Source organism: Anthonomus grandis, chromosome 2 (genome assembly GCF_022605725.1).
Source record: "Anthonomus grandis grandis chromosome 2, icAntGran1.3, whole genome shotgun sequence".
In the NCBI taxonomy this organism is placed as follows: domain Eukaryota; kingdom Metazoa; phylum Arthropoda; class Insecta; order Coleoptera; family Curculionidae; genus Anthonomus; species Anthonomus grandis.
In genome coordinates, this window is record NC_065547.1 from 34,856,959 (window position 1) to 34,880,057 (window position 23,099).

At 33.1% G+C, this 23,099-nt stretch overlaps 2 protein-coding genes and 2 long non-coding RNA genes across 5 annotated transcripts; 2 read left to right on the top strand and 2 right to left on the bottom strand.

Annotated features, from left to right (window-relative positions):
• Positions 1–394: 394 nt before the first annotated feature.
• On the bottom strand, positions 395–6,132 carry LOC126750405 (solute carrier family 25 member 45-like). 2 transcript variants are annotated; one of them, XM_050460030.1, is made up of 6 exons: positions 5,985–6,132; positions 1,361–1,642; positions 1,089–1,296; positions 926–1,032; positions 740–865; positions 395–598 (listed from the first exon to the last, which is right to left on the bottom strand). In XM_050460030.1, the coding sequence occupies exons 1-6, from the start codon at positions 6,034–6,036 to the stop codon at positions 477–479; spliced, it is 897 nt and encodes a 298-aa protein (XP_050315987.1). In that variant the 5' UTR covers positions 6,037–6,132; the 3' UTR covers positions 395–476. The 2 variants fall into 2 exon arrangements, with proteins under 2 accessions (XP_050315987.1, XP_050315988.1); XM_050460031.1 differs by lacking the exon at positions 1,361–1,642.
• LOC126750404 (scaffold protein salvador) lies at positions 6,029–15,773 on the top strand. Its single transcript, XM_050460029.1, has 8 exons — positions 6,029–6,177; positions 6,234–6,450; positions 6,501–6,633; positions 6,690–6,945; positions 14,925–15,105; positions 15,165–15,361; positions 15,413–15,545; positions 15,598–15,773. The coding sequence occupies exons 1-8, from the start codon at positions 6,087–6,089 to the stop codon at positions 15,641–15,643; spliced, it is 1,254 nt and encodes a 417-aa protein (XP_050315986.1). The 5' UTR covers positions 6,029–6,086; the 3' UTR covers positions 15,644–15,773.
• Positions 7,870–14,762, top strand: LOC126750408 (uncharacterized). Its single transcript, XR_007665719.1, has 2 exons — positions 7,870–14,353; positions 14,412–14,762. It is a non-coding gene; the product is annotated as an uncharacterized LOC126750408 (long non-coding RNA).
• LOC126750407 (uncharacterized) lies at positions 15,654–16,211 on the bottom strand. The gene is made up of 2 exons (XR_007665718.1): positions 15,959–16,211; positions 15,654–15,905 (listed from the first exon to the last, which is right to left on the bottom strand). It is a non-coding gene; the product is annotated as an uncharacterized LOC126750407 (long non-coding RNA).
• Between the last annotated feature and the right edge of the window lie 6,888 nt (positions 16,212–23,099).

Genomic DNA, 23,099 nt, shown 5'->3' on the forward strand with positions numbered 1-23,099 from the left:
GTTGATTTCCTTTATCCTAATGGAACAAATGGAACGCATCTATATTTTCAATGTTTTTTTCTTCTTCAAAACCGTTCATGCCAGTTATTTTTAATCAAGAAAATTGCTATTTGCATTATGGTGGACAAATAGGAATTAACACATTTCATTTTACTTTTTTATAAAGGCAGATCTATAGATATTTTTTAATATCTTGGGCAAAAAATCAAAAAATATAATTTTCTCTCGTTGTTGCAAAGGGAAATGCCACAAATATTTTTTCTTCATAAAATTCTCTTAGGTTTTACATTTATTACATTTTTGCCAGTTCAACAATTTAAAAAAAATAACAATTTAGAACGATTTCCATTCGATCACCATTCTGTTACACGTGTACAACACATGGAAAACACCATTATACTTACAAAACGCAGTAAAATGTTTTATTCTTTGAGAAGTCTTCATGTATAGTAAATTAAACCTAAAACTATGTCAAATTAAGGCTCGTCGTCGTTTTTAAGCGCGTCCATGGTCATTTCGTATACGATAAATAACATAGCGTGAGCGGGAAACGCTCTTACGGTAATCACAGGCAAACCTTTCCAGAATATCCTGAAACCTTAAAAAAATATTGCATATATGGTTTGACAAATAAGACTTTTTACAGTAAAACCATCTGTCATATACCTATTCACATGACAGATGTTTTGCTGCAATGAGTCTCCCTTCATGTCGATTTCCATTCATTTACACAAAGTACCTTCTTCTTGATAAAGCTTTTTAGCGCAATCGAGCATTCCGTTATAGTTGGGATTAAGTAGGTCATCCGCTTGCATGCGCGTCTTGATGACGTCAGCTGGTAAAACAGTAGAAGTTGTCCAAATGCCTTTAAACAAATTAAATTAAATCAGGTTTTCTGTGGTCAAAAATAATAGGTTTCATTTACCTGCCCATCCCCCGGCCCATAAATTATGGAACCATTGCACGTCATTCTTGTTTGGCGGTAACAGCATTTCATAGATGACAAAGAAGAGTCCGCTTGTGGGAACATCTCTGCAAAGTCGTTTTAACGTAATAACTAATTTCACTGATATCCAGTCACTGTTTACCTTATCATCATAGGGACAAATCCTTTAAACAATCCCCTCCATCCCTTTAATTTGAGAATAGTACGGACGGCATGCTTATTCCCTTCGAATTTAATGATATTCATATTGTGAACCCACGAGCTTTTACCCTCTGTGCTCGTCTGTAAAGCGGTTTTAATCAACTCTACGGGGCACATCAACGCCGTTTGAAAAAATCCCCCTACGCTCCCTTCAAAAGAAAATATTGAAAATCAAATAGTTTAGTCTTTCGAGTGGAATTTTGGCCAAAATACCAGCAAAAAACAAATTGGTGAAGTACTTATTGGGTTGGTTTCGTGTGGAGGGACTTCCGGGGCCGATACCATTAATCAGCTGCATGCATTGACTGGTACAACCGAAGAATATCGAATTGCTCGGCCCGTACGTTAATAAGGGCGACATCATACCCTTATAAAACCCCAACACACCCTCATACCGAAAAGTTTCTCTAGCAGCGATTAGGAATGAGGTCGAGAAGTTTTGTTGACGAACTTTTATCGTGTCGAAGGGATATCCCGTTACTACGCAGAACACGCCTAAAAATCGGAATATTTCAAATTTGGCGCCACAATCGAGGATAAGTTGATTGTTACATCTCCGGTAGATGGCAACGATGGTTTTCGTGAACCGAAATTAAATCTTTAACTGTCCTACTGATTTTTTGTTAGTTATCAACAATTTGGCAACAGTGTAAACTGATTATAGTTTAATTATTGTCTGCTTTATGGTAAATATAGCAACAATTAGTTTATTAAAATTTGTAAAACATTTTCTCTTTCATTACCGAAATATTAAAATTATTAGGCCATATTTTAGCGAATAAGACTTACGATATCTTAAGCGTTACGTCATCATATGGTTGCGCTCGAATGACGTCATGTCTAACAGCTGTCAGAGTCGGTGTTGCTAGATGTACGATAATTATCGATTTTGTACGATTAAACCAATGCTTGTACGATGTACGATAGTACTTATGCGATAATGCCACTTTGTATGGTAATTTTGACTAAATTTTATTTTTTTTTTAATTTAAAAAAATAATTAAATCCTTCATACAATAGTAATATTTTGTTACCAATAATATTTTATTTAGTCATTAACATACTATAGTATTAAGTAGGTAGGAATTTATAAGTGTTCTGTGCATTAATAAGTGTTTGTGGTTGCCTATCTAATGGATGGCACATATTACGAAATATATGAACGGCTATGGGCGGCGCGACGCCGTACAGAACTAGAGTATATCGAATCGTGTATCGGGGATTCCCCGTTCTTATTTTTCGTCGTAAATCTAAATTACTTACAGCTTACAGTTTATCTGCATCTTTCACACGTGATTGTTGTAATTATGAGCGTTGTTGATTTTGTGTTTGTCGTTGATTTTATCTAAAACTAGTGTAAAAACTAGACTAAAAAAAAATAAGAAGTAACTATGTCTGATTCCGAATCTGAACGTGAAAGTAGGAGTTCAACTCCTGAATATAAAAAGTTGAAACGCGGCGAATGTTCCCAAAAGTTTAAGCACCGAAAACAAAAATACCGAGTGGAGTGGGAACAAGACTCGAGGTTTAAAGGTTGGCTTATTAAAAGTAATGGTAAATTGTTATCAATAATTAAGTTTTTCCCTTTATCTCATATATTTAAATTGCACTTTCAGATGAAAAGGCTAGGTGTCGTCTTTGTAATGGGCTTGGAAAATTAAAAAAAATATATATATATTTTCCCAAAAATAAATACAACATAAGTTTATAAGAACAAGGACGTTTATTTCAAGTTGTTAGGGTAAGTATTTGCAAAGTTATAAGGCTGTTAGTCTGGGGTTTTTTATACCTCCCGAGATTCCGTCCCAATTACGCGCTACGTCATAGACGCCGACGCGACGCGACGGTGTATTATAGAGCGCTCGCTAGCCGGCCAGCCAAAGTCTAGTGCCCAGGCGTTATTTTGACAAAGCAGCGTGCGCGGTCGACATGCTAGCGTCGGTCGTTGCGTCCACTTGGGCGCCTGTGACGTATCATCCCGGCCGCGCTGGTACAAGGAAAAAATTAAACATGGCGTATTTATTCGAACTTTGAAAATTAATTGTGAAGTAACTATCAATGCTAGAGAACTGAAATAAATTGCTAAATTTACGTTGGAGCCTGCTCTTTTTTGCTAAAAAATAATCGAATTGTCGTTTCCAAGCTCATTTAGAGCTTACTGCAGAACTAACCGTTATTAAAAATCATGCTAAATCATCAAAGCATGTTCAGAACGTAAAAGCTTTTCCAAAGACGACAATAACCTCTTTGTTTAATAAACCTGAGAGTTCTTTGCAAACTCAGAGCAAAGTGGCCGAAATTAAAATAACAGGATTTTTGACAGAGCACAATATCTCTTTTAATTCAGCTGATCATTTAACAAATCTAATTAAAAGTTGTTTTCCTGACTCGAAAATTGCCAAGGGAATGTCACTAGGAAGATTTAAAGCGACTCAAGTTTCTAAAAATGTTATTGGTGCCTATGCCGAACAAGAAATAATCTCTTATTTAAAGGGCTCCAAATTCAGTCTGATTATTGATGAATCTACTGACATTTCATCAGTTAAAACTTTATGTATATGCGTAAGATTTTTCCATCCTAAAATCTGTAAAGTTGATACTCTTTTCTGGAAACTTTTGCAAATTTTCTCTGGGGATGAACCTGAGAAAGCGGATCAAGGTGCTACTAGCCAGAGGCTATATGAGGAAATAATAACACTCCTATCGCAAAATGGTATTCCTCTTAAAAATATGATTGGTTTTGCATCGGACGGCTGTAATACCATGTTTGGTAGTAAAAACTCCGCGGCAAGCAAATTAGCTAACGATATCCCGGGATTAATACTTCAGAAATGTGTATGCCATTCTTTGCATTTATGCGCAAGTGAAGCGTGTAAAAATTTACTCCGAATGTGTGAAGACTTGGCCAGAAATATTTACGGTTTTTTTAAAAACAGCGCTAAGCGACAGGCAATGTTCAAAGAATTTCAGGACTTTTGTAATAATGAACCATACAAGATACTTAGACCAGCTCAAACTCGTTGGTTGTCATTACTGCAGGTGGTTAAGCGGATCCTAGAACAGTGGGAACCTTTAAAATTGTTTTTCACTTCAAATTACCTGGAACATCGTCTTATATCCAGCGAGGAAATAAATATTGCTCTTAATAAATTCGAGAAAATATTTTATATATTTTTGGAATGGGTTCTACCTAAATTTGTCGACCTTAACAAATATTTTCAGAGTGAAAAAGTGGTAATTTTAAATTTACACAGTAAGATGGTTATGTGTTACAAAGATTTTTTATCAGCTTTTATGGAACAAAACTATCAATAAAACAGACATTGGTAAAATTGACCCAACTGATGATGCATTTCCTTCGAATAACAAATATGTATTTGGGTATTGGGGTTCTTCAGAATATAGATTCTTTAGAGGAACCTGCTAAAATTGATTTTCTTCAACGCTGTCGTAATTTTTTAATTACTGCTTGTCTAGAAATAAAAAAACGGTATAATTTCGAAGATCCTGTGCTAAGTAAGTTGCCCATCTTAACTTTAGATAGTATCAAAAAGGGCAATGAGACCACACTTTTACCGCTGATGAAATCTTTACCTCAAATTTGTGAACTTCAAAACACACATCAACTACAAAAAATTGATGACCAGTGGAGAAAATTACAAATTTACGAAGATCTACCAGAATCCACGGAAGTTGATGAGTTTTTTTGTAAACTAAGTCAGGTAAAAGACTTTAGTGGAGAATTCATATTCCCCGATTTGTCCAAGTTTGCACTAAATTGTCTGTAATCTAGTCTAAATTGTTCGTACTGTCACTACCGCATTTAAGTGCCAGTTGTGAAAGGCAATTTTCAAAGGTGAATTTAATAAAAACTACGGCAAGAAATAGAATAATAACGGATACGTTAAATGGTCATATGTTATCTTCCCAGAAAGTTTATCTGGAACAAAACTGTTTTAGATTTAATCCTAGTGAAAAAATGTTGAGAAGTATGACGTCAGCCACACTTTATCAGAATAAAGCTGCGACAAAAGAAAAAGAAACTAACGCAGAATCTGAAGACGATGACATAATTTTTGATGAATGTTTACCATATTTTAATTCAAATTTTGTAATATTTAGGAAATAAATAAATTTAAGAATATTTTCAGAATTTTTTTCCCCTTAAACTTTCGACTTCAAAGGTAATTAATTAAACTTTCGAAGGTATAAATATCGACGTTCAGTAGGATAATGTACGATAATTTTAATCAGGCTGTGCGATTATTCTCTTTATGACATCTAGCAACACTGGTCAGAGTCTAAATATTAGCTATACTTTTCATCGGTATTGAATTCGTTTTGAAGACTGACCTAAACCATGAAAACACCCATTTGTCTAAGTTTTCAAAACGTTTTGAGTCTAAATCCGATCTCATACATTTTTAAAATTGATATCAATATTTATTTTTTATTATTGTTTGTATAGCTTCCCTTTGACTTTAACATATCGAGTTTATTAACAAACGCTTAAAGCGCCTTATACGGTGACGTCATGACTTGATCGCTCGAATGAGATGGCTTAAAGACGCTTATAGGCGCTTACTCGCTAAAATATGGCTTTAAAAACTGCTTATGAACATTTTTGGCATTTTGGCAGCTGTCATCATTCTTATGAATGTCACATGTCAATGACTTCGACATATGACATTACGCATCTGTCAAAAATTATTCCCAAATTGTGGAATGTAAACAATGCATTTTTTGTTATATTTTTCGCGATATTTTTAGGCCGTAACTTCTAAAATATTTATTATTGGCATTCGCCTAACAATGATAAAAAAAATCTCCAGCTTACCACCGATCCAGCCAGCGATAAGATCATCCAGTAAACTGACGGGCATTTCCATGATTCATCCTTCTTAGTGCTCCCCCTTTGTTAAATAAAACAGCAAAAACAATGCTATCTCGGAAGAATAAAGACTTAAAAACTCTCAAGGAGGGTGTCGTGGGCAAGTATGTCAAAAAAGACACCCCACCCGAAATGCCAAGTAAGTTACTTTTGACATTAAATGGGGTGAGTTCAATACTGATTTATTTATGGCAGTTATCAATGTGTGGACTACAGAGCCCAAAAGGCGAAACTCGAACCAAAGTAGGGCTTCGCTTCCGCCCCAGGGGACCATTTCCTCTAATTCGCAAGCCAATCCAGTACAAACTGTACAAAAATTTGGTAATCAAAAAACTACTATTAGTGATGTCGGACTTGGGGCACATGAAGGAAAATATACCCCAAGTGCTTCTGTTCCTGATTTAGCCACAAGGTACTAAGCTATTTAATAATGGTTCCGCAGCATTGAAAAATAATTTCCAGGTTTGCCAATCTTTCTGTAGGGATTTTACCTGATAATAACCCTAGTGCCTTAATTTATAATAACCCAAATGTAAATGCTTCATCCCACCATATTTATCAATCAGTTGGAGGGAATTATATTGATAATTCAGCGGTAATGTTTTCTTTTATATAATCTTGTTAAAAAATTTATGTTTCAAACTTTAACAGAGTAATGCCAACTATGTAGAGATTGATCAGATTTATCCCTTGACTGAGCCATACAAGGATCCATATAACCGCACTAACTCTCCTATATATCAGAATACAAGGGATAATAGTGTAGCAAGGACTACTCAAGAGCAAACTGCACCAATTTATAGTAATACACATGTAGATAGGTTTAATAGGAATCAGTATCATAGTGGGATGTCTTATGGGGAGCACCATATGAGACATACAGTTGGGAGGACTGAGAATACTCAAGGTAAGTTTGCAAAAAAAACTAATTAAACCAAATTATTCAAATATTACAAATTTCTTTCAAAATTTGTTTTGTTAGTAATAGAAGTAATAATTTTTCTTTTCTACATTTTTCTGAAGCCAACTGGGACTTTAAAAATACCACATTGGTGGTCAATAAAACAGTTAGATTCATCTGAAACCCATTTTATAACATATTAAATATTAACATAATAAATATATAAAATAATGCAATTATTTAATATATTATAGCCTTTATAAAATTTATTATAATTTGGGTCAAAGCTATGTTTGTTTTATCTCTCTCTACTTGCAAAAAACACGAATTACGTAAATGAAAGTGCATTTTTAAAACTAATAAACATAAAAGAATATGTTAGGTACTTATATTAAAAAACCTGAAACATTTTAATTTAATTTAAAAAAGTACTTTATTAACCAAAAATATAAGTTTCGTTAAAAAAACATGGCAAGTATGTAGATATATAACCTTAAGCACAGAAAATTAATATAGTTAATATCTGCTTCAAGACTAAATAAAAAATACTCAACAAAAACCCAAGTTCCTTTTTCTAATACAAGGTGTCCCGTAATTAATTGGACATAGGTTAATGTAGGATACCTGACAAGAAAATAAACCTTTTGAGCTCAATATCGCTTAGCAAAATGTTATTGGTTTTTCGTTCTACAGGGTGTTAAAACTAATTTTTTACCAAACATTTATTGAAATATTTTGGAATCCACTGGACAGATTAACCTAAAATTTGGTGTACTCTTATTATTTGGGATGAGGAACACGAATATTATATCTATTTTGCCATTGCCACTGGATGGCACCACATAAAACAACATTGAGTTATTAAAAAGATCATAACTTTTTTGACCTCCCTGTACGTACATTTGCGAGTGAAAATAATAAAACAGCATTTAATTCTAGTCAAAAAAGGTATACTTCTTTGATCTCCAAAAAGTAGACCGTTTTCGAAATAAACGCATTTTTTTATTAGGTTGCATATGAACACTTAATCTAAAATTTAATTAACAACGATAAAATTAGAAAAGGCTGTTGATTATAATAATTGTTCAAAATGTTTACCATCCACTAGGACACATTGTCTATTTCTTTTATTTAAATTTTGCCTGACTCCAAACAATGATTCTTCTTGGGCCCTGATGATATTGACTCCTTTCACAATCTTTTGCCACAATTCCTGACGGTTATTTATTTTATTTTTATACACAAGTGATCAAGTAGCCCCAGAAATAAAAATCTAAGGGATTAAGATCGGGACTACGCGCAGGCCACGGATATCCACTACCTCTACCAATCCATTTATGAGGATAAATTTCGTCCAAGTAATTTCTGACTTGGAGTAAATAATGTGCCGGTGCACCATCGTGCATATACCAATTGTCACGTCTTAAATTTAGGGGCAGATCTTTAGATCTTTCTCAGAAATTTAGATAACGTTCTCCATTAAGCTTAGCTGGCAATTCAAACAGTCCCACAATACAATCCCCAAAGATACCACACCAAATATTTATTGAAAACTCATGAAAATGGTGTTCTTGGAAAGCATGAGGATTTTCCATTTAATAGATATGATTGTTACGCCAATTAAAAACACCTCTCCTTGTGAACGTGGCTTCATCCGTAAATAAAATTTTATTACAAAAAAATGGCGACTCAATTGACGCTCTCTTATAAATTGACTGAATTGGAGTCTTGCAGGAAAGTCTTGAGGAAGAAGATTTTGAACTGGAGTGAAATGATACGGATACAGTTTTTCTTGGCCAATAATTTTGGACACTGAAGATTTCCTTACACCAGTGGCTACCTCAATACGTCTTGTGCTGTTTTCAGGATTTTCGATAACACGAACCAAAATTTCATCTTCCATATCTGCTCCAATTATCCTTGGTCTTTCCGACGTTTTTTAAACGAAATGAGCCCGTTTCGCCTAATCTATCGTACAACGCTTTAAATGTTTGATGATTTGGCTGCCTTCTATCCGGATACAGATCTAAATAACGCTGCGTTGCTCTTCGACTACGAAAATCTTCTTGAGCATATACACATTGTTAAATAAAAAAATAAAAAAAAATTTAGAATTAATAATTATAATTAATTATTAACAATTTATTACATTAATATTGCTTTAATTATACTTGGATTAAATGAAATTTGAATGGACGGATGGGTAATCAGGAAGGAAAAAGGAGAGTAAAGGTATGGGAAGTGAGGGTTAGAAAATGGGTACAAGGGAACCAATGGAAGGAGGGAGACTTACTATAGACTATAGAGACAGCTCAGGGGATCTTCTCAAAGGGAAGCCGACTAGCACTAACCACTTTGGTAGAGTGGCGTGGATTCAACAAGAGTTTCAATAAAATATAAACGCCACCTGTTTTATCCCAGATGGATAAGAAAATCCCGATGACCAAGAAAACAGGAAATTTCTAAAAGCACTATACCTATAAACCTGAAAGAAAATCTCACAAGGAAGAACAGACAGTTTTAAGTGAATCTATATTAAAAGAAAAGTTAATAATCAAACTAATTATTTTAAAAACAAGTTATGTTGCCCTTCCTAAATATAGTGTCTATATCAAGACTAAAATCTCATATTTTGTTGTTTGGGGCTAAAAGTTCGCGTGAGTACTTTCGAAATAGACCTATTTATCCAGTTTACAAGATCTATACGGTCTATTTCAATAAAATAACTAATATGCACCTAGTTATTATGAAACTATTCGAAACAACGGTGTGGTAGTAAAATCTAATAATGAGAGTGATAACAATGTGATTTTGAGGTTAGTACTTAGTCTAATATACTACAGTAAAGCTAATGAATGTTGATAGGACTTTAGTTTACTGGTTAGGTTGTTTTACTGACTGCATGGTTCACTATACGTCACAAACATTGATCCAACCTGGCTCCAAAAGGGCTGCATGATTGCGATGGGGGACCTGGGTGGATTGGTTTAACAGTGAATGTCAATGTAGATGTTGTGGACATTATTGGAGTAGATGAGTGGAGATTTCTACCTCTTATAATAGTGGATAAAGACCATACCGGGGGATATAAAAGAAAGCCTGAAAGTGGAAGAATACCCAGATTGAGGAATCGGGCCAATAGAGTAAGTAGATATAAGCATTGATGGTTAAACTTAATGGTATGCGTATACGGTATGCGTGAGTCTACTTATATAAAATTACATGTGTAATATGTAGATTATTATAAACCAAGATGTCAAATGAAAATATTAGGACTTACCAATGGAATTGGCCTTTTCTCGGGAACACAAAACTAGACACTTAAACAAAAAACCTTGAAAAAGTTGGGATTTAACTACACCACTTATAATCCTACACTATTGCAGTATGGCATTTAGTATCCACAAACTAAAATACCTAAAAGGTGAGTTTTCAACTTTTCATTGGAGTAAAATCGGCAAAAATACCAAGAAACAACCTTCTTCAAAGGCTTGTTCTTCAAGACTCCTAGAGGTCAAAGATTTTCGCGCCCGAAATGGTTTTAGTAGGGATATAGGAGAATGAGCTGGGATCTTATTGGCTAGGATATGACTTCTGACATTAGTGAAATCAAAACAATTAAAAAAAATTAATGTTATGATTAATAATTTGAGTTTCATCATGAGGGTTGAAAATTATTGATATCAAAAATAGAATTAATACTGAAAAGATAACTGTTTATTTTATTAATTTTAGCACCAGAATAACTTAGAAATTGCCTCTTAAAGTTCTATAATCGAGCCATGCTTTCGCTAACATTTTAGATTCATTTTATTTTCTTATTCTTTATATATCTGACGAAAATAAACTGTAACAAGATACCATATCCCACATCTGAGCATTAGAAAAATCATTGTGACGCGGCATTTTTAAGCGAAAATAACACAACAAGAACACGAGCTTTAGCCAAATTAAAGACTTCACCTTGACAGGTCGTAGTAATGATGTTTTCATCCTAGGCAAAGCCTACTTTAAAATCTCCGATAATAATTTGTTCATACGCAACCTAATACAAAAATGCGTTTATTTGGAAACCGGTCTACTTTTTGGAGATCAAAGAAGTATACCTTTTTTGACTAGAATGAAATGCTGTTTTATTATTTTCACTCGCAAGATGCATACAGGTAGGTCAAAAAAGTTATGACCATTTTAAACACTCAATGTTGTTGTACGTGGCGCCATCTAGTGGTAATGGGAAAATAGATATCATATTCGTGTTCCTCATCCCAAATAATAAGAGTACGCCAAATTTTAGGTTAATCTGTCCAGTGGATTCCAAAATATTTCAATAAATGTTTGGTAAAAAATTAGTTTTGACACCCTGTGGAATGAAAACCAATAACATTTTGCTAAGCGATATTGAGCTCAAACGGTTTATTTTCATGTCAGGTATCCTACATTAACCTATGTCCAATTAATTACGGGACACCCTGTATAATAAAACTTTTAAAACAACATTTAATATTAAAAAAATCATATTAATAGTACACCTAATTGCCATAAACATAAAATTCAAGGTTTAATGATAAAGCATATCCTGATAGAATTCATATTGTAATATGCCCTATGCAAAAGTAGTTTTTTTAATGAGGGAAATGTCTTAATAGAGTGAATTGTTGTAAAACTTAATGGTAAATGTTGTTGGTAAATAAACAACTTTCAACCCTTATAAATTAAGGACTTTTTTACTAAGGAAGATTTAGGAACTGGTATAGAAAGAAACCAAGCTTGGTAAGTCTTGTATTGAGGATTAGGACTACATCACAGTTTTTAAAGATAAGTAAGACTTGGAAGTAAAGAGATTGGGTGGTAATTAAAATGATTATCAGCTTCAGCACCCTTTGAATATGGGAACTAATAGAGAAAACTTCAAACAAGTAGGAAATACGCCTTCAAACCAAGAAGTGTTGACCACACATAAGAGGGCAGGTAGATGCAAGAGCATTTCAGGAGAAATTCTATCAGCGCCACTATATTTGTTTTTTTTTGTTGTTTTCCTAATTTCTTCCTGGTTTGTATTAAAAAAAATCTCAAAGGGTCTGAAGTACAAGAAAAAGCAGTAATTAGGATAATTGCAAAGTTGTCATACAGTGCAACATGCAGAATCCACTTTCAAAAACTCCCATTTATTAAAAGTGCCTGCACTTTTTTTTTAACGTTTCTTATATGCGAAAAACAGCGTATGTAAATTTATTAGTCATGAAACTTTACATTCCTATAATGCTAGGAAAAGCTCTTTAATACTTTTTTTTTTACTCAACACACATTAGCTTTATTATTAGGGTTATTAAATTATATGATCATCTTCCAGACAGCATAATTAAGCTAGTGCAGATAAGAAAATTTAGAATAAGGATAAATAGAATTTTAATTTATCTGTCTTTATACATTACAAGAATTTTTTATTACACCACTGGAAATTGAATACTTACAGAAATTGCTTTGTTTGGAGCTACCTATCTTCCAAAGTTCATTCATTGTGTTATATAATTTTCTTATATATTCAATGTTTTGGCCTATTAAATTAGATTTTTCTCCTTTTTTTTTGTGACAATGCTAATGCTAGCAATTGCTTGTGAAGCAATTAAAAGATTTTGATTGATTAAATTAACAAATACTCCATTTTAACCTTGGGGCTTCAAAGTTTTAACCCTTTCAGTACGACTGACCTATATATCTGCCATATCGAGATTTGGCACATAGACGACTGTCAGATATATTTGACATCGAGTTATTCATGCCACATAAACCAATGTCATATATTTCCGTCATCTTCTAAAAATCAATTTGCCGTACAGCCCACTGACCGAATATTCGTGAGCACATATCTTTGCTATATCGGAAAGTGATTACGATACTAGTTATTGCGGATTGGATCGTGGTGAAGTTAGCCAAATTAAGACATTGTTTAAAAACGATGATATATTTGCCACTGACAGTGAAGAGGAGCCGTTTATGGATAGCGGGAGTGAATATCTACCAAGCGAAGTTGACACGGACGAGCAGGAGAGCGGCGAAAGTGAGGTAAATGAAATAAGCTTCGACGATAGAAATGGGCCAGATGTTGTAATTAATGACAGTAATCTTGACGCGGACATAACAGACTATAGAGACCTGATTATTACTTGGAGAAAACACGATTTTGTTCCAAAATTACATGCATTTGATGATAGTAATAGTGGAGTGAAAAACGAACACCTGACAGAAGGTACACCGGAGATTGAATTTTTCTTAGATCTCTTCACTGAAGATATTGCTCAGTATATAGTAGTAGAAAGTAATAGATATGTAATACAAAAAAATGAGAAGAATTGGAAACAATTAAACTTGGGAGAATTTTTTACTTTTATTGCATTAACTATGCTAATGTCTAGAAATAAAAAATTGGAAGTTAAAGAATATTGGTCAGTAGACCAATATTTAGTAGTACAGTAGACAATTACTATACACCCCTGTTTTTCGTAAGTACATGGCAAGGGACAGATATTTACAAATCCTTAAAAATCTCCATTTTGCAAATAATGAGGAGGCAGATAATAATAACCGTCTGCACAAGGTCCAGTATGTACTAGAAGAAATCAAGCGGAGATTTAAATCACAATTCTATCCATTCCAAAACTTGGTGATCGATGAGAATATGATATTGTTCAAGGGTAGGCTTAATTTTAAGCAATACATAAAGACGAAACGTCATCGTTTCGGTATAAAGTTGTATGTTCTATGTGATTACGAAAGTGGTATTGTGTTGGATTTCATTGTGTATATTGGCAAAGACACCTACGCTGAACAAGAAAATATAACTGGCCTGTGCCCACGGGAAATGTTGTGGCGATGCTTATGGAGTCGTATTGAAACAACGTACACTCGCTCTACACCGACAACTTTTATAGTAGTCCGATACTGTCCAACTACTTATTTGAAATAATGACTAACTCCTGTGGAACCGTTAGATATAATAGGCTCCATATGCACAAAATTGAAGAAAAACTAAAAAAAGGAGATGTTACCTTCAGAAGTTCTGATATTTGTTTAGTTATGAAGTGGAAAGATAGAAGGGATGTAACCATGATCACCACTATGCACGAAAACAAAATGATAACTTTGGACAGGATCGACCGTGCCACAAACGAGAATGTCAAGAAACCAATGTGTGTTGTGGATTATAATAGTAAAATGGGTGGCGGGGACCGTTCGGATATATGCTCATTAGCAGCATTGACAGCTTGCGTAAGTCTATAAAATGGTACAATAAATTGTTTATTCACACCCTGGACATATGTGTACCCAATTCCCATGGAATGTTCTCTACAAAACAGCCTATTAAATATCCACTTGCTAAGTTTCAACTGAACCTTATACGTCAACTTCTGGAAAGGTATATGTTCTTTGGTTTCTATTGTACGTAATTTAGTGGTGAATTATATTTATTTCAGATACGGACAAGTGAATAAACCCATACCCATGTCTGCTGAAACAAATTCAAGATTGTCTGAAAGGCACTTTCCAACCTTAGTACCTGCCACTGACAAGTCCAAAAGTGCTTCAAGAAGGTGCATTGTCTGTTCCCAGAGAAGCGAGGCCAAAAGAAGCGAAGGGTGTCTAGATATATGTGTAAAGACTGCGATGTGGGATTATGCGTGGTTTCATGTTTCCAAGAATTTCACACTAAAGCCAAATTTTGAATATTTGAAATAAATTAGTTGTTTACTTTTGATACTGTTTTAGTTTAAGTTGTTTTTAGTTTTAAGTTGGTTTTTGGGCAGACAATAAATATTATTTATTTATTTAGTTTTATTTTATTAAAAACTTATGCATTTACGTCAAACATTAATTTTTTTAATGATTTATTTACCTCAATATTTAATTTCTAGCGGAAAATTTAGTTCCTATTATACATAACATACTTTTACTAATTCCATTTCTTTATCACTTACCATTTTCATCAGAATCTTCAGAAGAACTTCCTCTGCCTCCAGGGTGGTCAGTTGATTACACCCTTAGAGGGCGTAAGTATTACATTGACCACAACACAAAAACAACTCATTGGTCCCATCCATTGGAAAGAGAGGGACTGCCCACTGGCTGGCAATGCATCCAAAGCCCCATATATGGAGTATATTATGTGAAGTATGTTTCTAGTTTATTAATAACTAATTTATTGGTTTATTAAATAATAAATTCTTCAGTCATATTACTCGTCAAGCCCAATATGAGCACCCATGTCTGATACCATGCTACAACTATGGAAATATCACACCACAAACTTATCAGAGATATTTGCAAGCTGTAAGGCCCACCCATTATCAGCCGCACAGTGTTTTGGTGCCCGCTAATCCTTATTTAATGGAGGAAATACCTTATTGGCTTAATGTCTACTTTAAATGTAAACTAATTATTCATTTATTATATTGTCATAATGTTGAAAACATTTTAGCAAGCACTGAAATTGACCACAAGTTACGCTTTGACATGTTCAGGCTGTCTGAGTTGGAATGTTTTAATGCCATGCTTACAAGACTTTACAAGCAAGAATTGCAAAATATTGTGATGAGATATGAGTCATACAGGTAAAGCCTTTAGCTGGTTTGTGATATCTTGTAAAAAATGTTGAATTTTTAGGGCAGCCCTATTGTTGGAGATGGAAAAAAGGGCCAACCAGAGATAACAAAATGATGTTCCTATTGATATTTTAAGTTTTATTTGCTTTGCTTATCATTGTACATACTGTATTATAATATTGAGTATGTTTTTTAAGTTTCCTTTTATAAGAAATATAATTTGTGTCTACCCTTTAAGTATATTTCAATTGAACAGAATCTATGATTTTACATCCTCTCGCTGGATGTTTTTGAGTTCTTCCACAGAAAGCCCCTGAAGCCTTACAATTTTTGCATCTTTCCTCCCCATTTCTAGTGCGTATATTTGCGCTGAAAAATGTATTTAATAGACAACAAATAAACGAGAATTGTTAAGAACAAACCTGCAGATAGTCCATTTTTTTCCTCTTCGGTTAATTCTTTCCTAGCATTTTTGACATTTGTATAAAAGAAAAGAGCCAAAACGTTCCAGCCCACGAAAGCGTAAATTATCGAAAGATTGGGGCTGCGAGAAATTTGTATATTACGTATCCAATCTTTCCAGCGGCTCATTTTTAATTAAAAAAAAAAAGTTTTGTTTTTATTTTTATTGCAATTGTATTGAGGACATTGAGGTTATGTACAACATTAGTTGCTTTGTGGTTATGTAACATTAGTGCGGTGTTGCCACCTAGAGCTGATGATTTATTTATTAATTTAATATACACTGCTCAACAGGATATCAAACACAGAAATATTGTTAAAGCAATGGACTAAAGCATCGATATATCAAGATATAAAATTAGACTTACACATAAGTACAAATAAATAAATAAATAATATAGACACAAAATTAAAATAATACAATAATTTTTACAGACAAATTAGTTGAAGAAGGAAATATATATCGATGGTTTGGTTCCAAATGTGGCTATCTTCAAAAATTGTATTTTTGAGCCATTTACATAGCCTTGCTGAAAATAAGGGTTTCAAATAGTTCCAAAAGGGGCTATATCGATAAATTTAAATTTGGCGCCAAAATTCGCAATTTCAAAAGTGTCTATCTACTCTTCAAATTATTTTATGAGGTCCAAATATGTTTAAAATCACATAGCTACTTTTGGAACTGTGAAAATATATTTTTGTGAATTCCATATCTCTCCAAAATCACATAGCCTGTTTTGGAAATAATTATTTTAACTAAAATTTTGGCGCGCTTTGCAGTTAGCTACTTGTTTGGACGTGTCAGCTGATTTAGAACGCTTCATTTACGTTTTTTAATTCGTTTTTTTAAGCGGTCAGTTGTGTTTTGATAAGCATTGCGTTCGTGTGTAAACTTTTTTCGTGCAAAATGAGTCGAGGCAAAAAAATATTAATGATGCTGCCCAAACAACCATCTTTAGAAAATATTCCTGACGTCGGCGTTGCTGAAAATTTGGACACTACTGGTAAGTTTTTTAACTATCTTTAACTTATTGTATTGTAATATCTTATTATTGTCTTTAGTAAATTGGTCTACTGTTCTTACCGATTTTTGGTTGTAAATAAATAAAAGAGGGCCGTATTTATTTTTGCCAATTCTGCAATTACAATTCATTAACTTTTAGGATAGCTTAAGTTCGTATTTAAAGTTATTCTCAGAAGTACCTACTTATGGCTGTTTCTGTAAATTATTTAGTATTACATTAATTATTTATAGCAATACAAAACGTGTAAAAAAAAACTGTGGATGGTTTTTGCGTAAAAATCAATCGTAAATCTATATCTATTTATTTTATGAGTGTGTGTGATGGTGCTAAAGCGATTTTAGAGTTTTGTTTGTCAATATCAATTATTATTAACGTAATAATATTATTTTTACAATACGTAGGTACAACAACTACCTTTTCCTAAGAAATTAAAATTTTTGTTAAGAGATATAGTTTTTTAGAGTTTTAATTATAAAAATGTCTTTTTAGAAAATCTTAATCAGGCACCATTTTGTTCGGCCCACTCTAATTCAAATACAGTCTCTGCTGAAGAACCCGAATCCACCAGCCAATCAGTTAACGGTAAATAAAATCAGTAATAATATGAGAATTATCTATATAAATAATAGTAATATTATTCTTTAATTTTCTTTATTCTTCATTAATTCTTTTATTCTATTATTATTCTTATTTATGAGTTTTTAGCAGAACTTGACGAAGCATCTTCCCAGTGACCAATCAGGTAAGTTAATAAAAACAGTAATGACTCTTGGTGTTAATTATAATTTTTTTAGATGATGGTGGCTTAGACAATCACGTAGTACTTAGAAATACTAATTAAATACCAAAAGATACGTCAGTTGAACCAAAAAATAAAAAGAAAAGATGTCCCACTTTTTGGAAAAAAATGTTTCGCAGAGACAATAAGAATTCGGGGCTTCCATATATAAACTCAAAAGAAAATCTCGTTTCAGGCAGGTTCTTAGGTGAACCATGCAACAATTCTTGCAGGTAGGAATAAGATTGACACTTCTTTATACGTAGATCATAACTATTTTTTTTTTAATTTAGGATTAAATGCAAAACTCGTATTAGCAAGGAAGAAAGGATAATGATTTTTTTTTGCCAATTAAAAACGTGTCCCAAATAGTAACACCATAGAAAAAGATAAGAGAGGCGGTTATGGTACCTCTAAAATATCAGAAGATGCAGTAAATTTTTTAAAACAACATATTCAGAAATTTCCTACAGTCTCTTCTCATTACTGCAGAAAAGACTCAAAAAAAAATGTACTTGGATCCAAAATTGAACCTAAGGCAGATGCACAGGTTATACCAAGAAGATTGTGCCAAAAAAAATATGGAATTTTTAAAGAAGTCATTCTATCGCCATATAATATCCAACATGTACAGCGTATGAATCTGCTAACACGGAAATCAAAGTAAATTTGCTGCAAAACTATGAAGATCACATTAAAAATTAAGAAAGAGCCAGACAGGAAAAAAATTTAGATAAGGATTCCTTTTTATTCCCATTCTTTTTTACAAGACGAAGTTAGCCACATACAATTTCACTATTTTTAACTGTGGAGATAATTCTGGAAAATGCTACATGTGGTCTGAAGTAGAAAGTTCACGTGGCCCATGCGCAATAACATCTTGTTTATTCCACCACCTCAAAAGTCTTTCTACATCCATTGAAAATGTAAGGCTCTTTAGTGACACATGTGGAGGCCAAAATAAAAATCAATGTGTTGCCACTATGTTTATTTATGCCGTACAAGTTTTACCGATAGAGGTCATTGACCAAAAATTCCTGGTTTCAGAACACAGCCAAATGGAATGCGATTCAATGCACACAAGAATTGAAATTGCATCCAAAAATGTCCTCGGAAAAAAAATTGCTCGGAATGCAAAAAAAATGACCCTAAGTACGAAGTTTTTCAAAAAAAAGATATAGCTTTTGTTGACTGGAAAACCCTGGCAAAGCTAATTACCGAAACAAGGATCAAGATGGGACTGTAGTTAATTGGCATCATATTAAGTGGATTAGGTATGAAAAGGCATTCCCTTTTACAATGAAAATTAAAACATATTTTGATGGAGATTTTCGCCGTATAATGATTCTTCCACACAGAGGAAGACGAGTGACAGTTGCTTCCATGGAAAAATGTCTCAAACCCTTACACGAGGAAAAGAGGAAAATTTCAGCATTAAAGCTAAAACATTTAAAAGAAATTTGCAATTCTGGAAGTGTCCCAGATGACTGCCGGCTCTTTTTTACAAGTTTGCTAAGTAGTGACGAAACCATTGATGAGGATAAAACGGTGGTTCCAGATGTAAATGACCCTGAGGGCGAAGACTTTTTCTTACAATAATGTTATTAATAATTATTTTTATCTTTCATTATTATGTTCAGAATTAGTTCTTTAAGTTTATAGCTTTTCGCCTCACTACAACTTTGAGAAAGTATTATGTGCCAAATATGGCTATCTACATTTTTCCTGTTTAAATTAGTTATTATTTATGTTTTTCGAAAATCTGGGTCATTATAAGATTTTTTTTTAAATTTTATTCAAATAAAAAATATATAAATAAAAAGATGAGTTTTATTAAAATGTGTTTTTTTATAGATTTGATTTGATACAGCCTATTAAACTTTATTTTGTGATTGCTAAATATAAAGCATTTTGTAGATAGCTACATATGGAAACCCACCATCGATATATATTAAGTACACTGCATATAAAATGAGTCTATCTACCTGGTACCTGCTACGTTCGTTACGTACTATTGGTTCGAGCTTACGTACTATTAGTCAGAGATAATATAATCCATTTTGCCGTGCTGCAGGGCGAGGTATGTACATACCATACGTGGAGTTTTAAGCATTAGTAATTTAAAAAAACCTTCTCTGAACGCTCTCCAGATCCTCAATAAGTGAATGGTATTCCGTATGATGAACGGCTGACGAAACAATAGAAGCATAATAGATAAAAGTAAAAACTAGACACTTAAGGGTGCGTATGTTGTCGAAATTTATATATAGCTTAGCCTAGAGATAAAGCGATAGGCCTTGGTTGATTTCGATATAATGGTTTAAATCTTACCACTCTTAGGTCTCTTAAATGAGTCCGATATAGACAATACCACATTGTTTATAGAGTAATTGTATATAGTAGAATTTTTTCTAATCTATATGACATGACTTGGCACTTATTGATATTCATTGCTAAGTTGTTTGGATTACACCAGACGATTAGGAGATCTAAATCTTTTTGCAGTATTATGTAGTCAGTAATTGAGTTCACTTAAAGGAGGAGTTTAAGATCATCGGCGTAAAGCAGTATCAAAGATACAAGCTGGACACACACATCATTTATGAATATGTTAAATAGCAGTGGGCTTAGCAAGGCTCTATCTCTATAAGTAAGGCTCTACCTTGGGGTACCTCGGAAGTTGAGATGTATACTTCTGATTTAACACCATTAATAGTAGTAATAAACTGGGATCATTCAAAATGCCAAGAATCCAAAAACAATAAAACATATTGATAGAAACCAAATGGTTTCAGGTAAAGTTTCAGTTTATTTAACAGTATCCGGTGATCCAATTGGTGAAATGCTTTAGAGAGATCCTCATAGACAACATCAAGTAGTGATGAAATGTCAGGACAAAAGTCTATTTTTACCTGATTAGAAATTAGCTAAGTATATATATATATATATATATACAAAAGTAAAAAGTGCCCTATCCACAAAAAGATGACAAGGCAATCATAAGGCCCGTTCCTGACAGGTATGCAGCGAATGCAATGCACGCAGGCGACAAAAATTAGGGGCGCACATTTGATCTCGCATCGACACGTCTGTCATAAACAAAGTCCATTTTTTATTATAATTTTCGTAAAAGCAGGAGACTTATATTACGTAGAATACTACTATTATCTATATAATCGAACACAAAAGAAAAACAATATCAATGTTTATAAGTTTAAGGGGACATTGATTATTGCGGAATTAGTCCTACTCAGATTTTGTTCTACGGTCGATCGGAACGGTTCGGCTTTTCCAATGCTCCAAAATCCAAATTTAAATTTGGATGAATGTTATAAAGGAGTCAAAAATTTTATTAGTTATTTTACTGAAAAACGGGCAGATAATGGATTGATGTTTTTATCAGTGAAGCTGTAGCAGAAGCCCACAAGATTGATGTAGAGCCAGTGTTTCCCTTTGTACGACAAAAAAAAAACAAAAGTCAGTTTTCATATGAAAGTACTGATGAAACTGTTTTCGATCCAAAACAACAATTTAAAATAAATTTTTATTATCAAATTTTAGATACCACAATTCAATCTTTACAGAGACGTTTTGAGGGAATTTCTCAACTTAATGATTTATTTGGGTTTTTATGCAATTTTCAAAATTTAGATTCAGAAGTAATAAGATTATCGTGCATGGATTTAGACAGCTTTGCAAATTCAAAAAGAAGAAAAGATATATAAAGACGTTGATGGAATCGATCTGCATAATGAAATCGTGTCTTACAAAACTCTAAACCCTAAATATAAAACAGATGCAGACTCAGCTATAAACGTTTTAAATTATATTACCAAAAATAATCTAATATCTTTGTTTCCAAATTTATTTATAGCCCTCAGAATATTTTTGTGTTTACCTATATCGGTGGCGTCGGGAGAAAGAAGTTTCTCGAAATTAAAAATTATAAAAAATTATTTAAGAACTTCTATGTCCCAAGAACGATTATCGGATTTAGCAATTATCTCGATTGAAAACCAGATTTGTGAAGCCATTGATAACAATGAAATGATAAACGAGTTTGCATCTTTAAAAGCCAGACGTATTTTATTGTAATGTGTATTTGTTTCTCATATCCTTGCTTTATATGCATATTATAAATTATTTAATAGGTATTTTTGTTTAGAATTTGTTTCTATTTGATAACTTTTTGTATTAGTATTAATTGATAACCCGTTTACTCATATGTAATTAACTTTAATAAAAATACATTATTTTTAAATACCTATATGCATACATATTATTTTTAATTACTATTTTAAAAATAAATATAAGGGGCGCCAAAATATATTATGCTCGCAGGCGCTTGACACCCCAGGAACGAGCCTGGCAGTCATTACAAATTATAGGCTCATAACAATCAATACAATCATCTACAATTTTCGAAAGTCTGCCTGCTGCCTTGTCATCTTTTTGTGGATAGAGCACTTTTTACTTTTGAACTTTTGAACGTATCAGGGATAAGTTAGTGCAAAATTAAAGAGGTATGTGATTGGCTTGACAAGAACATAAGCCGAATCCTTTATTAAGAAATAATATGGTATTAAGTCAGGTCAACTTGTTAGTTTCTATGTAAGAAACTTTACCAGCTGTGCTTCATTAAGAGACTTAAATTCTATTGAAGGAAATATGCCATCCAGGTCATATTCGTCGGTCCGACTTGGGATTAAATGCTTTCTCAAAAAAAATAGAGAATGCATTAACAGCTTGTTAATATACATGACAAACACATTTTCCCACATTGACACACATCTTAGTAATATTTGTGTCATTGTGTTCAAATCATGGTGTTAGAAATCCGATTAACCTTGAGCATTTTGAATTAATCGATGACCGCAAATGAATTAGTCTTCTTTGATTCGCTGTTCAGTTTCATTTACATAATTTTCATGTGCGGTAACAATATCACACTTTATCTTAGTGTCGCAAATTCTTGACACGTTACTTTAATCTTTGTTTTGTAATTCTCGTGTAGTTTTGTTTTCAGTTGAATTTTGGAGTTTGTTATGGAACACAGAGTTGAGTAAAGAGATTAGTAAAAAATATCACAGGCGCTGTTTAATTCTGCTATTTCATGAAATCTTTGTGGAGAAGCTCGTAGTATAGTCTTTGAAAGTTTACTTTTTTAAAGTTATACAGCAAAGATTGTGTGGCTTTGGGGTTTTTATTTATATGAGAAATGGAGAAATGAGTTACGTTAATAATCAGATGTGGTTATTAACATAACTCATAACAACTCTATACGGTAATGTGGTACTG